This window comes from Cricetulus griseus, chromosome 5 (genome assembly GCF_003668045.3).
Source record: "Cricetulus griseus strain 17A/GY chromosome 5, alternate assembly CriGri-PICRH-1.0, whole genome shotgun sequence".
Lineage (NCBI taxonomy): Eukaryota > Metazoa > Chordata > Mammalia > Rodentia > Cricetidae > Cricetulus > Cricetulus griseus.
The window spans coordinates 133,689,595-133,708,989 of NC_048598.1; the positions used below are offsets into that span (position 1 = coordinate 133,689,595).

Sequence of the window (19,395 nt, forward strand, 5' to 3'; positions counted from 1 at the left end):
CATCTGCTTCTCACTTCACCGAGGCCTGTGCTGTGAATATGTACATTTTTTTTTTTTTTCTGGAAGCCGTGTTTTACCTGCCAGTCACAGACTTCTCTCATAGGAGAAAGAGGCAATAATATGAAGTAGAACATTAATTCCCCCTTTACCCAGAAAGACGGATAAGTGGAACAACAGTAGCATTTTAACCAGAAGTATGTTAGAAAGGCCTGTCCGAGTAGACACCCAGTGCATAGGAATATCTGGGAGGTGCCATCTTACCTACCAGTTAGACGTTTGTACCTGCACTGAAGTGGGAAGTAAAACAAGGCTGACAGTTAGCTGCTGTGTTGCATCTGCAGGTCCCGGATAGCCGCTTCCCTTTCCTAGGAGTTCACTTTACACCGAAGCTGGATGGCACCATTTGGCTAGGGCCTAATGCCGTGCTCGCCTTTAAGCGGGAAGGTTACAGACCCTTCGACTTCAATGCCAGAGATGTCATGGAGATAATTCTCAAGAGGTAATAGTCACCTTTAAGATGATTTTATGTGCTTATTTTATTAATGTGGGAAGTTTTTAATATTCTGATGAAATAAACACTCATATATGTGATTGTTGGGCTTATTTTTTTTTTAATCCAAATTAAGATCTTTCTGTAATAAACATAAATTTGATTATTTGGTATTGATGCTGAGGATCAAAACTAGAGCCTTACATATACCAAACAGGTTTTTTTTCCACTGGACTATACACCTAGCCCCAAGTATAATGTATAACTACCTCACAACGATTGTGATGAACCAGGGTGATGATGTCTTAACTAAAAAGAAAATAAGGCCAAAGCCATTCATACATCTGGTAGTCCATCTCTTAAATGTTGCTAAAAGATCTGAAACTAATAAGGACTTACTTTGAGAGGTTATTTCAAGCTTCTCACCACTGTTTTGTAAGCTATTAAATTACTGATGAGATGGGGTGTGTCTGTGGTTTTTTTTTTTTTTTTTTTTTTTTTTTTTTGTGTGTGTGTGTGTGTGTGTGTGTGTGTGTGTGTGTGTAAATCTAAGGCTCTTATTGTATAGACTTACAACACAGATTCAAAAGTGTTCTACAAAACAGCCTCATGAAGTATTCTGTTTGGTTTTTCCTGTGTGCATGTATGCGTGGTTGGTGTGCGTGCACATGTCTGTGGGGGTGTGCATGCACATGTGTGTGAAGGCCACAGTTTGATGTCAGGTGTCTTCCTCAGTCAAGATCTGCCTCATTTATTTTGGAACAGGATCTCACACTCAGCTAGAAGCTCACCTATTTAGTTAGATTAGCTGGCCAGCAAGCTCCAGGAATTCTCCTCTCTCCACCTCCCTAGTGCTGAGACTAAAGGCATTTGCCTCCACGCAGGTGTTGATCTGATCTCAAGCCCTCATGTTTGCATGGCAAACAGTTTACCAAATGAGCCATCTCCCCACCCTCTGTTTGGTCTTTTTGATAATTTGGTTTCTCTTCAGAAGATTTTTATATCAAACCACTGGAAAGCATTTTAAAGTATCGATGGGTTTTGCCCTCTGCAGACTCTGATGGAGGACTGGGTTGACCTTTTCAGTATGTGTACAGACTCTCTCTTGAGGACCACGTCTAGAATAGTGCACCTCCACCTGACTACACTAGGACAGGCGTCTCACTTGTTTGCTGCCCTGTGTTAAAGATGCTTTTCAGTGTGTTGAAAGCACTAGAAAGCCTCAGTGTTAGCGAGCTTCACAGACTACCAGTTTGAAACTACATTCCTTATAAATTTTGAGTATGTATGAATTCCTCTCCTTATCTTGGTCAAAAGTTTTTTATGGCATATTTTTTCTGACTTTTTGTAAATGTATATGATGCCATCAAAAGTCTAATAACTATAAAGATGTTTTATAGTAATAATAGTAATAAAGGTTCCTCAATCTCATAAGTTTTTTTTTTTTTTCATCATTCTTAGTGGTTTCTTTAAGCTGGTGCTTCACAACTTCTCCTATGGAGCAAATGAAATGTATAAAGCCTGTTTCCTCAGTGAAACAGTGAAGCATCTTCAAAAGTTCATTCCAGAAATCACCACCAGCGATGTGCTTCGGTAAGGAAGCGTGATGAGGCTGATAAACTTGGGCATCAGATCTCTCAGGCGGTACATCCTCTGAATCTTTGCTCTTTAACCTCAAGAGGGTTGAATCCCGTTTGCATTTCTGTTTCACAGCCCCTAGAGATGAGTCTTTATATTTATCTACCCCTCTTTTCGTTGGTGCCGTTACTGTTTTGAAACAGGTTCTCTCTGTGTAGCCCTGGCTGTTTTGGGACACTCTGTAGGCCAGGCTAGCCTCGAACTCAGAGACCTACCTCCTTTGTCTCCTGAGTTTTGGCATCAAAGGTGTTCACTACCATAATTGACTCTTAAAAGCCTTTAGACAAATACTTCTTGGTGTTCTTCTCTATTTAAAAGATTTATTTTTAATTGTGTTGGGGTGGGGTGTATGCACATGAGTCCAGGTGCCTGAGGTGACCAGAAGCATTGGTTCCCATGGGACTGGAGTTGCAGGTTGTGAGTTGCCCATAGTGGGTACTAGAAATCAAACTCAGGTTAAGAGAGCTCTTAGCCACTGAGTGATCTCTCCAGCCCCTCTACTTCTATTTGTGTGAGGTCCAACTCTGTTTACGGGACAGAAGTGGGAAGAAGTGTGTGGCAAGGTTCAATCTAAATCCTTCCTACAGGGGTGTCTGGAAAAGTTTTTTTCTTTTTCTTAGAATTAAAGAGTTTCTGGGCTTGATGTGTAGATTATCTTGAATGTCATCCAAGCCTGTGTGTTTTTCCTCTGTGGTGATATTTTTAGTGTCCATGCCAGTTGTTAGGCCTAACCAACAGTGTGCTCTGAGGTCCTCACACTGTGTTATGTATGACACATCCCTCTGTGACACTACAGAGTACCAAATGTCTGCTTTCTCTGAGCAGCTGTTAAAACTAGCTTGGCGTAATATGTCAGCATGCTTGATTGTGTGTCTGGAAAGACTAACAATCATGTCAGCTGTTCCACTTGGGATGGGGGAGACCTTCCTGTTCTAAATCTGTCTTTAATGCATCATTTCAGACCATTCTTGACCCTTTAGAAGAACTATTAAAAACCCAGTTCACATTTTCTTTCTTTTCCTTTTTTTTTTTTTTTTTGTTTTGTTTTGTTTTTGTGAGGCAGGGTTTCTCTGTGTAGCTTTGGAGCCTGTCCTGGCACTCATCTGTAGACCAGGCTGGCCTCGAACTCACAGAGATCTGCCTGCCTCTGCCTCCCGAGTGCTGGGATTAAAGGTGTGCACCACCACCGCCTTCACATTTTCTTTCTTATCTCTTGTTCTTCTCTATTCACCTTCTGAAACGCAAGGGATAAAAATATCAAAGCTTTACTTTCTGTGCTCACTTATAAACAAAGCCTTTTATGTTCTCAGTAGTTTGCAGTTGCAGACTTATGTCTTAGGCCTGAAAATGTGCCAGTTGAATCAGGTTTCTATTACTGTCGCTAATACTCTTTGGTTGGATGGGCAACTGGGCTTCTGTATCAAAACTGTGGTGGAGAATTCACTGCCCATATTCAGTTCACCCTTTATAGCAGCCTGAGGCAAAGCCATTTGCCAATGCATGTGGGGACGGTCAGCTCAGTCACAGATGAGTTCCTCTGTGGACAGAGATGCTGAATATATGTAGCGATCCTATGATTCTGATTCCTCTAGTTATTAAACTCAGGATTTACTAAAAACAAGGAAGATCTATTTGCATCATTTGCATGAGTTGCAAAACAAACATAATATTACGTATTATGTATGGATCACCATGAAAATAAAAAGCAATAATAAATTCAGGGGAGTGGCTACCTCTAGGGAGGGAAGATCAGGATCTATGACTACCACATGGACCTCTACCATATCTCCAGGGATTTACTTCTGTATATATGCCTGAATCATTAAATAATATTAAGATGATAAATAGTTGTCACAGCTCAAAGCCTCAGTCCTGTCTTGTCTTCTTTGTCGTGCATCCAAGTATATTCAAACCATAAATGTCTTGTCAGTAGTGTGTCATAAGCAGTGTTAGATAGTAAAAGCTAACAGAGCATACATCTATGAGGACCTGAGTTGGATCCCCAGCACTGCAAGGGAGCAACAAGTTAATAAAAGCCACACTTGGTAGTTACTCTGAAATTTTGCCCTTAAATATCAATAGCTACCCAAAGGACACTCATCTTGATTCTTAGTGCTTAGCAAGGTGTTGTGGGCAATAATTTACTATTATACATTAGACTAGAATGTGAAATTATTATGTTAGATATATATACATAAGGTGTATAAACATTGTTAAGTGATTTGTCACCAAGGCTCTTAATAGTAGCTCTAAGCTCCTTAAGATATTTTCTGATAAATATCGTGCCTACATGTTAATGTTACTATAGTTTGTCAGCACTATGAGGATGTAAAAAGATGAAGTCATATATGCAATGATTCCCTTTTTCCCATGTATCATCTTGTTAAATGTATTATTAAGGAGTTCAAAACTAAAATTTCAGAATGAAAACTATATTATGTCAATATAAACTGCAATGTAAGACACTTCTATAACCTTGGTGCTGTTGACATTTTGCACTACATAATTTTTTACCATGAGTCCTGTCTGGCTCATTGCAGGACATTTAATAGCCAAAAATGTCTCCATATATTGCCAATATCCTCTAGGGGGCAGAATTTCCCTTGGTTGAAAACCATTGGTCTAGGGAATTAGGTAACTCCCACATTACAAAATTCAAAGAGAAAACATAAAAAACATCTTTGGAATATATGTAGCCGATATTGAAGGAAAACGGGGGGGGGGGGCGGTATTCATATACCCAAAACAGAAGAAATTGAAAACCCATTTGCCAAGAGAAGTTAGTACTGATGCTGTCCTAGAACAGTAGGGAGGATTTTAATAAGTGACAGTCTTGGGTTACAGATGTTGTCTTTTTTATTTAGTTCATTCTTTTACAACTTCATACATGCATAGAATTCATCCTAATTACTTTGTACCTCAGCCTTTTTTTTTCTCTTTTCCATTCCTATCAACTCCTTTTCCCAGATTCATGGTTTCTGTTTTGTTTTGTGACTTACTGAATTTAATCAGATCTGACTGTGGGAACTTTGTTTCAGAACTCTTCATTGGAACCTTGTGAGTTCACCAGTGGGCACACAACTGAAAGCCATGACTCCTCTTCTTCCAGAATGCAGTCACCACGAGTTCAGCAGAGAGCAGTCGGGTCCACTTAGGTCATCCATCTATACCTGACTTTCTTTTATTTTTTTTATTAAAACTCTTTTTTTTAATTTTACAGTTCCCCCTCCCTCCCCTCAGGACTATTGTTGTGCAGACCCAGTGCAGGCAACCTCATTTGCAGTGAGTGGTGACTGCAATGGCTGTGTGGTGCTCAGGAGGTGGCATTTCCTATCGTACATCCTCCCCTTTGAGTTTCATTTTCAACTGATGTATAACCCACATGTAGTAAAATATGCACACACTCAGTGAATTTTGACAGTTGTGTATGTCCACCACACAAAACGAGATAACAGAGCATTAGAGACTTAATTTTAATTTTTCTGCAGGCAGTAAGAAAGGGGGCTTTTGATCAATGTAAAGAGAAAGAACCTAAGGCAGTCTCTTTATTTTATTTATTTATTTTTTATTTTTCGGACAGGATCTCACTATAGAGCCCTGTCTGTCCTGGAACTCTGTTGTTGAACTCACAGGGATCTACCTGCCTCTGCCTCCCAAGTGCTGGGATTAAAGGCAGGCACACACCATGCCTGGCAAAACTGAGGGTCTCTTAGTAAAAACAGAATCTAAAAAAATATCTCCCTTGGTACCAAAATGTATTGAGGAATTTTGTGTGTCTGGCCGTAGGAGTTGGGATGTGAGAGTGTGAGAATTTAAAAGTCTAAGGACACAAGCATAGAAGTTAATTTATAGAAGTGGACCCGGATATGTTTGGTCCTGCTTGAATCTCAGTCAGTCTCCCTCATCCCCGCTCTCTTCCCATGCCCCCTGTCTATAAATAAGAGAGTAAAAATTCAAAGACAGTGTGGTTGATAGGGGCTGAATATTGTCAATACTAAGCATGTATTACTTTATTAGTAAGCATAGTTTCCATATCATTGACATCAAATGATATGCCATCAGGGTATGCCTTAAATCCATTGGGAAAAGGTGAGTGTTGAGTCAGGGTATAGATAAAACAAGAATGGATATGTTTTTATAATTGTTGAAATATTTACCATACAACACAGTAATGGTAATTCATACAAAGAAGTTCTTTTTGCTCTTACACATTTTTGTAAAGTTCCCCTCAGAACACCTGGCAAAAACAAATGCAAACTCCTGTGCAGAACTCACCTAGCCACACTCAGAGCCACAGGATTCCCTGGCTCATGTCCCACTGACCGGGCCTCAGAATCAGGCAAGAGTCAGCAGGGAAATTACAGAATCAGGCCCCTAACAACTAGCGTAGACTGCTTCTGCCCATTATAGAACGCTGGTATTATTTAGTCTTTCCCAGGAAATTTATAGGATCTCAAAAGGTTCCAGGCACACAGGGCTGCCCGTGTGAGTGGAGTAGGTGAGCACTTTCCCAGTCCATGCCAGGCACAGGATTCCATCCCTAGTGCCTGCCAGAAGATACGGAAAGAGGAATCTCCATAAAAGCCATATTTTTTCATAATCCAATTTTGTTAAAGTTTTTAAAGAAAATAGCCGCTCCTTCATGTCTGGAAATTAGGTTGGAATTATTTCCCAGTTACATTTTTTCACATGCCATTACAGATTTAGATTGACAATAGATTCCATGATGAGCTATCCTATGTAGCCCAAGATGTCAGTTACAACTTTTCATAACATTTTTCCCCAGCCACAATATACCTGCCATGTGACAATAATGCAGTACAGGATATCTCAGGTGGAAGAATGTACGTGGTTATAGATTCAGCTGCCATTCTTTCTGGGCATATTTTAGTATCTAGGATGTACCTTGCCATTATACTTAGCTATAAATAGCAAGTACTGTATTAAATATAGTCCAATTTGTTAAATTATCCTTTTAGTTCTTAAAAAACCATTAAAAGTTAAAAGAACTAGCAGTTTAAAAATCTAGTGTTTAGCCTAAATGAATGAATGCCTGTAATCTGCAACACACAAACCTAGACGTGGAGGGTAGGTAGGTGTTGTACAAGGCATTGTCTACCCTCTAGGCATTTTTGGTTTATTTTACCTAAGGTTTCAGATTATAATACTTACCTCAAGCTGAAGTCTTCTGAAAGGAAAGCCTAGGGGAGAGCCTTAGGGCTTCCTAAGGTGCTGAAAATGAAACATGAAGAGTTTGGTAGTTTAAACATTTCATGTTAGTTTGAGTTCCACTAAGATCTTGAGAAAAAGAGTGTTTTATTTTTTGTTTGCGATAGAGATTTTGAACACTTAGGCAAAAGGAATTGAGGGATAATTTGTCTTTATGTGAGAAATAACGGTAGAAACAGTCTTTGCTGTGGTTAATCAGCATTAACTCCAGCATGCGAGTGGTAAAGAGGAATATGCAGTTTGAAGTTCATACAAAGGAAAGTAAATTTACACAGAGCACCAAGAACCTGTGGCTGTTGTCTGGAAGACACAGGGTAGGATGACAAGAACCCACGGGCACTTTACCCAGCAACAGCATTCTTTGCTAAGAAAGTCAGGGAGTGCTGCTGGTGAGGTAGATGAGCTGTAAAGAATACAAAGGAGGGACCCATGTAGCTGTGCGTCTGTGTCCTCAGAAATGGCCTCGTTGGTGCCATTGTTTCTGTGCTCCAAGAGCTGTTATCAGATGCTCACTGGAGACTCTTCCAACCCCAAACCTCGGTGGGTTACAACCAGTCATTTACCCATATCATGAAATTTCTCACCCTTGTAACTCTTACTGAGCTCTGTGATCAGTGTAACTGAATGCTTCTGGCAAGGCGCCTGATCTCTTGAGGTTACATAGGTACTTCACCAGCCTCTCAGAGCAGTAAGGATAAACGAGAGGATCGCCAGCACATGTTAAACGCCTAGTGATAGTGGCTAATTTTGTCCTTAGCTTGTTCAGCCAGACTGAGTTCTAGAGGACAGTGTTATGTTGCCCTTGATATCCTCCCGTTTTTTTTGTTTTGTTTTGTTTTGTTTTGATTTTTTTAAATCTGAGCTGAGGATCAATAAAAACTGTTCATGAGTGCCTGGCTTCTTGTGTCTTGATGGTGCACAGATAGTTTTTTTTTTTTTTCCCCCTCACTTTGCTCATGATTTTGGATTCTAAACACATTTAATTCATCTGTAAATTTTGACTATTTTATAAAACAGAAATCTAAACCTAAAAAATGTCCTATGTTAAAAAACAGAATCTTGGCCGGGTTGGTGGTGCACACCTTTAATCCCAGCACTTGGGAGGCAGAGGCAGGTGGATCTCTGTGAGTTTGAGGCCAACCTGGTCTAAATAATGAGTTCCAGGATAGCTAGGGCTCCATAGTGAGACCCTGCCTCAAAACAAAACAAAACAAAACAAAACAAAAAGCAGAACTTGATGAATTGATTCACTACAATATTAACATGTTGCTGAATTAATTCATTTTTATACTTGCCATTTCTTTTTAATTAATTGAAGGTTTTCCTTATATTGGAGGTTAAAATATTAAGTTTGGGTTTGTTTTTTTTCTGTTTTTTTTTGTTTTTGTTTTTGTTTTGCTTGGTTTTGGTTTTGGTTTTTTGAGACAGGGTTTCTCTGTGTAGCTTTGGAGCCTGTCCTGGCACTCGCTCTGCCTCTGCTGGGATTAAAGGTGTGTGCCACCACTGCTTGGCTACTATTAAGAAATTTTTAAAAATGAAAATTAAAATATATTATCTTCCTTTATAAATTTTAATCATATTTTATCAGAACAAAACACAAAAGAACAGTAGTGCCGCTGCTTTATAAACTGCTGCTGCCGCCACTGATTTCTGTGATTCCCATTGATCGAGTTCTAGAATAAAGTCATGCTATGATTTTTAAATAAAAATCTATTCTAATGGAATTTGCCTACTCCTTTAGGAAAGAACAGATATTTATAAGTCATGTAATTATTTGGATATTTATTTGATAGTCGTGTGTGTCCCCGTCCCCGCGCCCCCCCCCCCCCCCAGTTTTTTGAGACAGGGTTTCTCTGTGGCTTTGGAGGCTGTCCTGGAACTAGCTCTTGTAGACCAGGCTGGCCTCACACTCACAGAGATCTGCCTGCCTCTGCCTCCAAGTGCTGGACTAAAGGTCTGCGCCACCACCTCCCAGCCTTTTATTTCTTAAGAAGACTAATTTATTTGTATTTTATGTGCATTGGTGTTTTTTTCTGCATGTATGTCTATGTGAGGGTGTTGGGTCCCTAGAACAGGAGTTACAGACAGTTGTGAGCTGCCGCATGGGTTCTGGGGATTGAACCCATGTCCTCTAGAAGAGCTGGCAGTGCTCTTAACCACTGAGCCATCTCTCCAACCCCTATTGGTAGTATTTATTACACTGTTACTTACTAGTCATTCTGCTCTAGCTAAGGCTATGTATTGGCCAGAGTATCTCCCATAGCCTTTGCTAAACAAAGCAAGTGGATTTCCACATACATAACTGCATTTAGAATAAAGTTTTTTTTATCACCTTAAGAATATTTTGAAAACTTGTAGACTATACTTTCTCTTTGGCTCAGATAAGTAACCCTTTGTTTTTGCTTCTGCAGAGGCCCAGCTGGGGTACGAGCCCAGGCCATGGACAGAAATGGGAATCTGATAGACGATTTCGTGTTTGATGGAGGAACTGGGGATATTGGTGAACGTGTTCTTCATGTGAGAAATGCACCTTCTCCGGCTGCTACTTCTTCCCTGGCAATTTCTAGAATGATTGCAGATGAAGTGCAGCAAAGATTTAAGTTATGAACAATGAAAGGAGCTGTGCTGGTGTCATATTCCCTACACAAGCAACAAGGACCTACCAGTTGTATTTTTAAATTATAACTTAAGGACGTTATTTTAAAACCATACTTTTTAGGCTGTAAGAACCATTGACTTATTAACAGGATGTAACAATTAATTTTAAAACTTCAGGTCCATATTCTTATGAGCAAAGAAGCAAAATGGGTCTGTACCAGTTGTGAAACCTGGACTTTGTTAGAGATTTACCCAACCCATTGTGACTTAGGAAAGGCTCTTATAGAACATTTGGGAAGTCAGCATAAGAAATGGATTGTTCTCTAAATCAGTGTTTGGCTTTATGATATTTATTTATTTTTCTTTCCTGGAAAAACTATGTCACAGTGTATTGTAGGGCATGACATTCTTTTAATATGAAGAGTCAGGAAAGCTTACATTATTTTTCAATGGTTTACCTAGAAACTGAAAGTGCTTGATTTCAAAAAAATACATGAAATTTTGTATTTCTAAGTAGCGTAAAACAAACTCAATTCTTTACTCTCAGTCTCTTTGTAAGTGTCTCTAACGTGTGGTATGGCAGCATCACTCCATCTGAATAGCAGCATACCTGTGTGCTTGTTGCCTACATTACAGTTTCCTGTGGCCAGGAAATGAAAGTCCCTAAAAGGGCCATTTTTTTAGTAAGAGCAGTTTAAAATCCTGACACTGAGTGTAGCACTGTGTAATTTTAACCAATTATTTATATCACACCCCTGTCCTTTGGTCACACTAAAGTTCCCAAGATGTTGGCCAGGATTACTGATGATTCATACCTACTTGGGTTTTCAGAATTCCTATAAACTTTTCGAGGACATTTCTCCACTTTTATTTAATATCTAACTTGGAGGCATTCACTTTTGTAAACCGCGAAAGTGCCTTACATTTTTCCTACATACTTCATGAACATGTTGAGTTGGTGCCAAGTGCCATACTGTATACTGTGTGTGTGTGTGTGTGTGTGTGTGTGTGTGTGTGTGTGTGTGTTAGCTGATGAAATGTGTCTTACAATTCAGAAAGTTGGAATATAAAAATGTAAGTGAAAAACTGGCAACCTGGCCATGGGAATGGAGCCAGCCCTTAGGTGAGACTCTTCATCCCTTCTCTCAGATGTGTTCTCTCAGGGTTAATCTTTCATTTTCCTCACCAACACTGTGATGGATGCTTGAGAGGGATGTGTGTGTTGATAGGAAAATCTTTTCTTGTTTTTTATTTTTTCTTCACATCAGCCCTTGGTGGTTACATTTATTAAGCTATCCCATCCATTAATTTGAAATGACACATGCTATGATCTTCAGTTCAAGAGGCAGCGCCTCCCAGGTAAATAGATGAGGCAGTTATTCAACACTTGGGATGGGCATATTGAAACATTCAGAGATCACTTACAGAGGAAACTAACCCTAATGGCTCTCCATAGCAACAGATTCCTACAAGAAATGCACTGCATGGAGTCCTTCTCTGTTCTAAGACTTCTAAGTGATACAAACATTGCATGAAAATTATTTTACTTTGTGAGTAAGATGACAATATTTTCCTTTTAGTTATGGTGAAAAGTGGGCAGTGGCTCTCTGTGTCATCCTCTGTGAGATCTTGTACACACGCACTAAGCTGTGAAAGACTAAAATTACAAAATCAACTGTCATGATTGAAGCAATCCTTATTCCATTTGGGTCTGTGTTGTATGCTCCAAAATAATAGAGAAAATTTTGTTGAAGTATGTCAGTTGCTGTGTTTGTAAAATATTTGATATTTATGTCACTAAGATGTTTGTTAAATGCTGATATAAGCATTTTGTGTCTTCCTGAGAAAAGAAAAAATGTATATTAGTATTAAAATATTTTAATGATCCTTGGTGTTATGATCATGTTTTACTTCCATTAAAACATTTACTGAGGGGGGTGTGGAAAGGTGGCTTAGCGGTCAAGAGCACTGGGTGCTCTTGCAGAGGACCTGAGTTTGATTCCCTGTACCACATGACAGCTCATGACTGTCTGTAACTTTAGTTCCAGGGGATGAAATGCATTCTTCTGACTTACATGTGGTGCACAGATATAGATGCAGGGAAAAAAAACCCATATACATAAAATACTATAAATAAAATATTAAACATTTACTTAGGAGCTGGAGTGATAGCTTAGCAGTTAAGAGCACTGACTGCTCTTCCAGAGGACCCAAGTTCAATTCTTAGCACCACACAGCAGCTCACAACTGTCTGTAACTCATGTATGTGGTCCACAGATACATGTAGGCAATTCACCAATGCACATAATAAAAAAAACAATTAAAAGTTTACTGAAATGGATACCCTTGTTGCATAACACTTTATCTCCATCCCATAAGGAAGTTACTTATGCAAGAAGGTAAACAACTCAAAATGACTTAAGGAAGTTCCTGAAATTGACCAGATTTGCTGGGCCCCACCCTGTCACCTTGAGCAATAAAAAGAGTCCATCTCAGATGGAAGAAAGCTGAACTGCAGAAGACTCTCAGGCAAGCCCAGACCAGCTGCCTGGAGCAAGCAGAAACTAGACAAGCTGCCTGAAAGAGTTAACGTGAAGACCAGCTGAATTACTTGAAAGGGATACCCTTCAATCTGTCTGCTGTGCACAGGCTTTGTAGTGTGCTCCAGGTCCCCAGCTTTTGTGAGCTGTCTGTCATCCATGCTGGGGTAGGCCTTGGTGATACAGCTGTCTGAGTCACTTCTGCTCTTGTAAGAAACTCCTCACACATATTCCTATAAGTGACCCCAATAAAACTCATTGGTTTACCAAGTTGGACTTGGTAATATCCAAACTTTGGTCTGCGGTGGGTTCCCTAGCTGGAGTGAGTAGACTTGTGTGTTGCATCTTCCCAAGAGAAGTTTTGTCACACAACAACACTATATTAGGTAGACTATCATAACTGTAATAGGTATGTCTTTAAAAACCCTCCTGAAGCTAGGTCTAATAGTGCATACCTGTGTTATCGCTCAGGAGGCTGAGGAGAGGATCACAAGTTCAAAGCTAGCTTGGACTGTGTAGTGAGATTTCTGCCTCAAAACAATAATAAAATTGCTTCTTTATTTGTGCATAATGTAAAATTGAGGTATCAAAGTTTATATTTAGGGCTGATAGTGAAGCCTCATATTTTAGCTTCAGAGTGCTTAATTTGTGGGGAACTCTTATGTACATTTTTAGTGTTTTTTGTTATGTAACGTAACTCTTTTATCTACACATTTATGTATGTATCAAAGCCCTTCCTTGATCCTCTTGGCTTTGCATTACTGTTGGCAGAATTCCACGTTTCCTGAGGGCATTTGGAGATCTGCCTGCTAGCTTATGGTATAGCCTCAATTCTTGGAACTTTCTTCAAAAGATAGTGGTTTATTTTGCCAACCCCTGGCATGTGGAAGTCTGTTGGGCTTTCATTGGAAGCTGTCCAACCCTAATGGCGGCCACTGTGAGCTCTTCGTGCACCTGTGAACCAGGTGATCCCGTGTGTGTGCGCTTGAAGGCTGGCTTTGGCCTCTGGGGCCCTTCTCTGGTCAGATGTTTTCTGAGTATGTTTATTATCTACGTGTAAATTTAGATAATTGGAGGAGCAATTGTGAAATCAGTTACTGGGTTTTTAATGTTTTATTACTGTGAATGTATATGTGAGTGGTCATGCCATGTCATGCAAATGCAGGCTGTAGACCTCTGTGGAGTCAGGTCATTCCTTCCAGTTTTACATAGTGTCTGGGGATTGAACTCAGGCTTGGCAAGTTCTTTTATCTAGGAAGCCATCTCACTAGACCCAGTTAGTTTTTCCTAATATATAAGGTGAAAGGGAAAGAAAAAGATGCCTAGGGATGTTTTCAATCAGTTTGTACTGTGGTGATGATTTATGATTTATTAAAGCTTGCCTGAGGGTTCAGAATGCAAAGCCAGCCACAAGCCATAGAGGCCAGGAAGTGGTAGCACACACCTTTAATCCCAGGACTGGGAAGACAGAGGCAGGTAAATCTCTGTTAGTTCAAGGCCATACTGAGCTACAGGAAATTGATCCAGTCTAAAAGAGAAACAGAACTCACACAAAGGTGATCTCAGCACTTGCAATCACACACCTTTAATCCCAGCACTAGGGAGATGGAGACAGGAGTAATATGGCTGGGTGGAGAGAGGAATATAAGGCAGGAGGAGACAGGAACTCAGGGTACTGCAGTCAGAGGCTTGGTGGAGAGCAGTGCAGTCTGCATTGCACTCTGAGGATTCCTGGAGACAGGATCACCCATTTCGGTCTGAAGTAGAAGTAAGAGCTAGTTGTTGGCTACTTTGCTTTTCGGATCTTCAGCTTGAAGCCAGTATCTGTCTCTGGGCTTTCATTATACGTGTTACATTGTACCCACTGAAAAGCTTAAGAAGGAAACAAAGACCCAAATGCCTGAAAAAAAAAAAAACAATGCTGATACTAACAGACTCTACTTCCTGCCTTCAAAACCTGCAAAAGGTCTTGTTCTCTTTGGTGAGTGTTACCTTTTGCTATTAGCAGGCTCTCATATCAAAGTTATCTTATGTTAAGATTCTTTTTGTTTTGTGGATAAAATGAGGATTTTTGCCTTTTAGATGTGGCAAGAAGTGTGTAATGGTATGGCTGAGTCACTCAGGGAGAGCCCCTTTAATTCAGCTAAAGGGCTGAGAAAAGGGCTAAAAGAGATCTCTGCCTTTAATCCCAGCAGAGACAGAGGTGGGTGGTCCTCTGAGAGTTTCAGGCCAGTGGAAGCTGTATAGTGAGACCACATCTCAAAAAACTGAAACAGAGAACCTTGAATTTCAGCCACATTTTACTTGTCTTTGATTATCTTTAAGATGACTTCTAACTTCGGTGCTCTGGAACAGTGATGGGGCAAACAAAAGGGCTGTAACAGTGTTGTTTCCCACCCCCCATGCCCTTTTGATTTTTGCTTAAATTTGTCCACTGAGAATATGAGAGATGTCTTTTGATCTCTATATTTACTAAACAGTAATTTAAAATTACTCAAATTACCAGTATTTGGAGCAAACACACGTTTTTATTTTCCCTTTACTAAGTTCCTTATTCTGGAATCAGGGACCATGTACATAATGATTATTGACAGGTCCCTGGTTTGTATCTACACTGAATAGATGATGAATTCATTGTTGTTCATAGCTTAACTTAATAACTGACAGGACTTGGAAAGATTTTATTGTATTAGTAGAAACAACAAGAGCTTAAATGGTATCTTTCCTCCTTTATGATAGGAGTTGTAGTGTGGGACAGCAACTTAAAAAAATGGTTTCTAGTCTTGTAGTAGCAAGCAGTAGATAATGTCATGACCTCAGAATTGTCCCCAGAGCAGCTGGAACATTATTTCTGTTTAAGAGCAGTATGTATGTAACATATTGACACATAAAGATTGCTTGCTTTTCTCTTTTTTTGGCGGGGGGGGGGGGGCTTGGGGGTAGAGGGTATACAATCAATCAATCCCTTAGAATTTCACTGAAAATTATAATTGTCCCCTTAAATGATTACCCAATCATGTATGCGTAAAAATAATTAAAAAACAAAAGGCCATGAATTTGAAAGAGAATGGGGGCATGTTATGTTAGACATTGAAAGGATGGAAAAGTGATATAATTATAATTTAATTAAATAGAAAGTAAATTATAGTTGCTGTTGGGAAGACATTTTCGACATGTAGTCTCTTGCAGGGGTTATGATTTTGAAAAGCCTGAGCATCCAGTGAGGGTCAAGGATGCTTTCTTTCCACACCCTCTCCAACTGCACCTTCTCCAACTTCTTTCTAACAGGTGGCTGTAAGTGGACTAAAGCTATGGCAGGGAACCATGAAAGTGAGCAACAATAACATTTATTATTTCCTGTGGTGTTGCTTTGGTTTGCTACAAACTGACAGCACTTGTAACTTTAAATAAATTGAGGAAGTATGAAATAGTAAATGGGAGAAATGTCAAATAAATCCTTGAAATTTTTTCTGTTGGAGAATATTCAGTAGTAAAAATATTTAACTGTCTTTTTTTCTTTAAAAAATACATTTGCATTTGTTATGTATACAGCATTCTGCCTATATGCCAGAAGAGGGAATCAGGCCCCACTATACATGGTTGTGAACCAACATCTCATTGCTGGGAACTGAACTCAGGACTTCTGGAAGAGCAGCCAGTGCTCTTAACTACTGAGCCATTTCTCCAGCCCCACCCCCAACCCCCAGCTGTCTTTTAAAATGAAAAATGTCCTTGAGACATTCAAGTTTTGGGGGAGTATTATTTTAAGGTGTGTGACTTTAGTTTATGTTGCATTTGTTTAACTCTGTGAAGCTGTGTTACTGTGCCTGTCTAAAACACCTGATGGTCTACTAAAGGGCTGAATGGCCAATAGCAAGGCAGGTGAGGGACATGGGTGGGGCTGGCAGGAAGAAAGAATAAAAATGAGGAGACATCTGGGAGAGAAAGGATCTGGAAACAAGAGAGGAAGGAGGAGGACTTCAAGGACCAGCCACCCGCTACACAGCCAGACATGGAGTATGAAGGAAAGGAAAGATATACAGGAATAGAGAAAGATAAAAGCCCTGAGGCCAAAGATAGATGGGATAATTTATGAAAACTGGCAAGAAATAAGCCAAGCTAAGGCAGGGCATTCATAATTAAGCTTCCGTGTGCGACTTATTAGGGAGCTAGATGGTGGGCCCCCCAAAAAGAGCAAAAACAACCAACAACATCAAGTTATTTTCCAAAAACCATTTTTTGTGAAAATTAAAAAATGCAGACAAAATCACTGAAAGGTAATTATTATATATACATATTATATAATATGTAGTAGTGCCTTTAAATTCAAATTGTGTTTGAGATTTTTGTTACATAAACAGATACCCCTTTATAGTATATATTTTAATATTTTCTGTTTTAATACTTGAAGCAAAAGTTTATGTTCTGCCTGAAAATTGTTCATTAAAATGACTTAATTAAGGCTGAAAGGAAGGCTGACAACTTGAGTTTGACCTGTAGGCCCCATGTACTGTAAAGAAAGAACCAACTCTTAGAAGTCGTCCTGTGTACACATTCAAGGGCCGAGTGCAGGCTTTCACACACAGAGGCTAACTAAAGAAATGCTTAAAAGATGACTTAATGTTGTAAATAAATGATATATTCATGAGGATGAAAATTCAAATGCTGCAAAAAATTCTAAGTGAAAATTCTTCCTCTGTTCCAGTCACCTGGTTTTGTCCTTGTGGTAACAAAGAACCCTGTGTTGCCTTGTAGGCATTATATTTACATACATAAAATGCCAGCTATTTAAAAAAAATAAAAGTGGTATTATCTGCATATTACTGTGTTTTTACTTTGAAGCATATCTTGGAGAATGTTTTACAGAAGCCTGTTTTTTTTTTTTTTTTTTTTTTTTTGTTTATTTAGAAACCTATGTTGGGAGGCTCAAGCAACTGCTCAGCAGTTGAGGTTAAGAGTGTTTACTGCCCCCAGCAGTGGTGGCACATACATTTAATCCAGCACTCAGGAGGCAGATCTCTGAGTTCGAAGCCAGCCTGGTCTACAGAGCGACTTCTAGAACAGCCAGGGCTATTAAACAGAGAAACCCTGTCTTGAAAATCAAACAAAAAAGAGTGCTTATGGCTCTTGTAGAGGACTCCGGTTTGGTTCCCAGCACCCACATGGTAGTCACAACCATCCTTAACTCCATTTCCAGGGAATACCCAGTCCTCTTGAGATTTCCGTGGGCACTGAGCTAGCACGTGGTATACACATACATATTTGAAGGCAGAACACTCATACACATAATAAAAATAAATCTTTAAAATAGATAACTTTATTATACTGACTTGCTATTTATTAAAGCAACACCATATTTCTCCTGTTATATAAAATGGTGAGTATGTATATGTGTGAAACTATAACATTGCAATGGATAACCTTGTCCCTGAGTGATTTCACATACAAGCAAGTATGTCTCTGGGACATATTTCTGGAATTTGCTGGGTCAATAGTTATGTACCTTTGAAACTTTGATAGGTATCACGTAGTTTGTCCTTGATGGAAGTTGAAACAGTGAGTTTAATTCCTGTTTCTTCTTATCTTCACTATCATTATAACTAAGCTTTCTGATCTAATGGGTGATAAACAGTGATGGTATAAGTTTGTATTTCTTCTAATATGAATGAATGAGTATTTATGTTTAAGAGATACACATTTCCTTTTTTGTGAGGTAGTTTTTTCAGTGTTTTGTTTTTTTTTTTCATCATTTTCCCCCCTTGAGGCTTAATTTCCCTAATTCATAGGATCTTATCCATAGATTAGGGAAATTAGCTCAAAAAATTGAATTGCTGCAATTGTGGTTTTTTTTCCAGCTTATCATCATTATATTTTAGCTTTGCTTGTGGATTTTTTTTTCAGGCATTTGAAAAATAGATGTATCAGTCTAGATTTTTGTGTCATGTAAAAGTTCTTTTTTTTTGCTGTTAGGTCAAACCCCCCCCCCATTTTTTTTTTGTTTTTTGAGACAGGGTTTCTCTGTGTAGTCTTGGCTGTCATGAACTAACTCCGTAGACCAGGCTGGCCTCCAACTCACAAAGATCCGCCTGCCTCTGCCTCTTGAGTGCTGGGATTAAAGGCGAGCACCACCATTGCACAGTCCCCTTTTTGTACGTGGACATATTTGACATATTGGGGATTTCTGGCTGCATAGAATATGAGATATGGATTGTAGCAGGAATAATAAAAACCAAGGCAGATATTGAGGTTCAAGCTGAATATCAGAAGAGCAAAGCAGCCAACCACTAGAGAGTTCTTACTGTTGCTAGTATTCAGGCATCTGTACTGGCCTGCCCTTGGGGTTCTGACGGGATATGTTCTCAGTTGCAGCCACAAAGAGCACCACCTGTGCACATTCACTACATTCCCTTTTAAAGGGGCCCTGTCCACCGCCTCCCATCTTTCTCTGTCTCTCTCTGTCTCTCTCCCTCTCTCTCTCTCTCTCTGCCTCTCCTTTCTCTTCAGCTGCTCCTGTCCCCAGAGGCTGGCCTCCCCTCCCTGCCCCGCCCCTTTCCCATTCAATTTCTCACAATTAAAAAAAAAAAAAAAGCCCTCCACCCAAGCTCTTTTAAATCACAACACTACTTTTTAAAATTACAGCACTTCTACCAAGGCTGGGGCCATGCTGTCCACAGTGTGACTGCAGACTGAATACCCCCGCACTCCTCTCGCTACCTGCTTTATATCCCTGTCTAGTGCTGGAATTAAAGGCCAGCACCACCACCGCCCAGCTTCTATGGCAGACTCTGTGGCTAGCTTTGCGTTCTGATCTTCAGGCAAGCTTTATTTGTTAGATCATAAACAAAGTATCACCACGATGGATTCCACTGTTGTTCTTGCTTTTTTTTTTTTTTTTTTTTA

General features: G+C 39.6%; 1 protein-coding gene across 2 annotated transcripts in view; it reads left to right on the forward strand.

The window, feature by feature from the left end:
- The window catches only part of L2hgdh (L-2-hydroxyglutarate dehydrogenase), a 30,320-nt gene extending 19,340 nt beyond the window's left edge, over positions 1 to 10,980 (forward strand). The window contains exons 8-11 of one of the 2 annotated variants that reach the window (XM_035444871.1): positions 342 to 499; positions 1,952 to 2,083; positions 5,167 to 5,283; positions 9,769 to 10,980. In XM_035444871.1, the coding sequence (XP_035300762.1) occupies positions 342 to 499; positions 1,952 to 2,083; positions 5,167 to 5,283; positions 9,769 to 9,964 (603 nt within the window). In that variant the 3' untranslated portion in view covers positions 9,965 to 10,980. The remainder of the gene's footprint in view (positions 1 to 341; positions 500 to 1,951; positions 2,084 to 5,166; positions 5,284 to 9,768) is intronic. The other variant, XM_027418161.2, reaches the window with a different exon arrangement.
- The last annotated feature ends 8,415 nt before the right edge of the window (positions 10,981 to 19,395 follow it).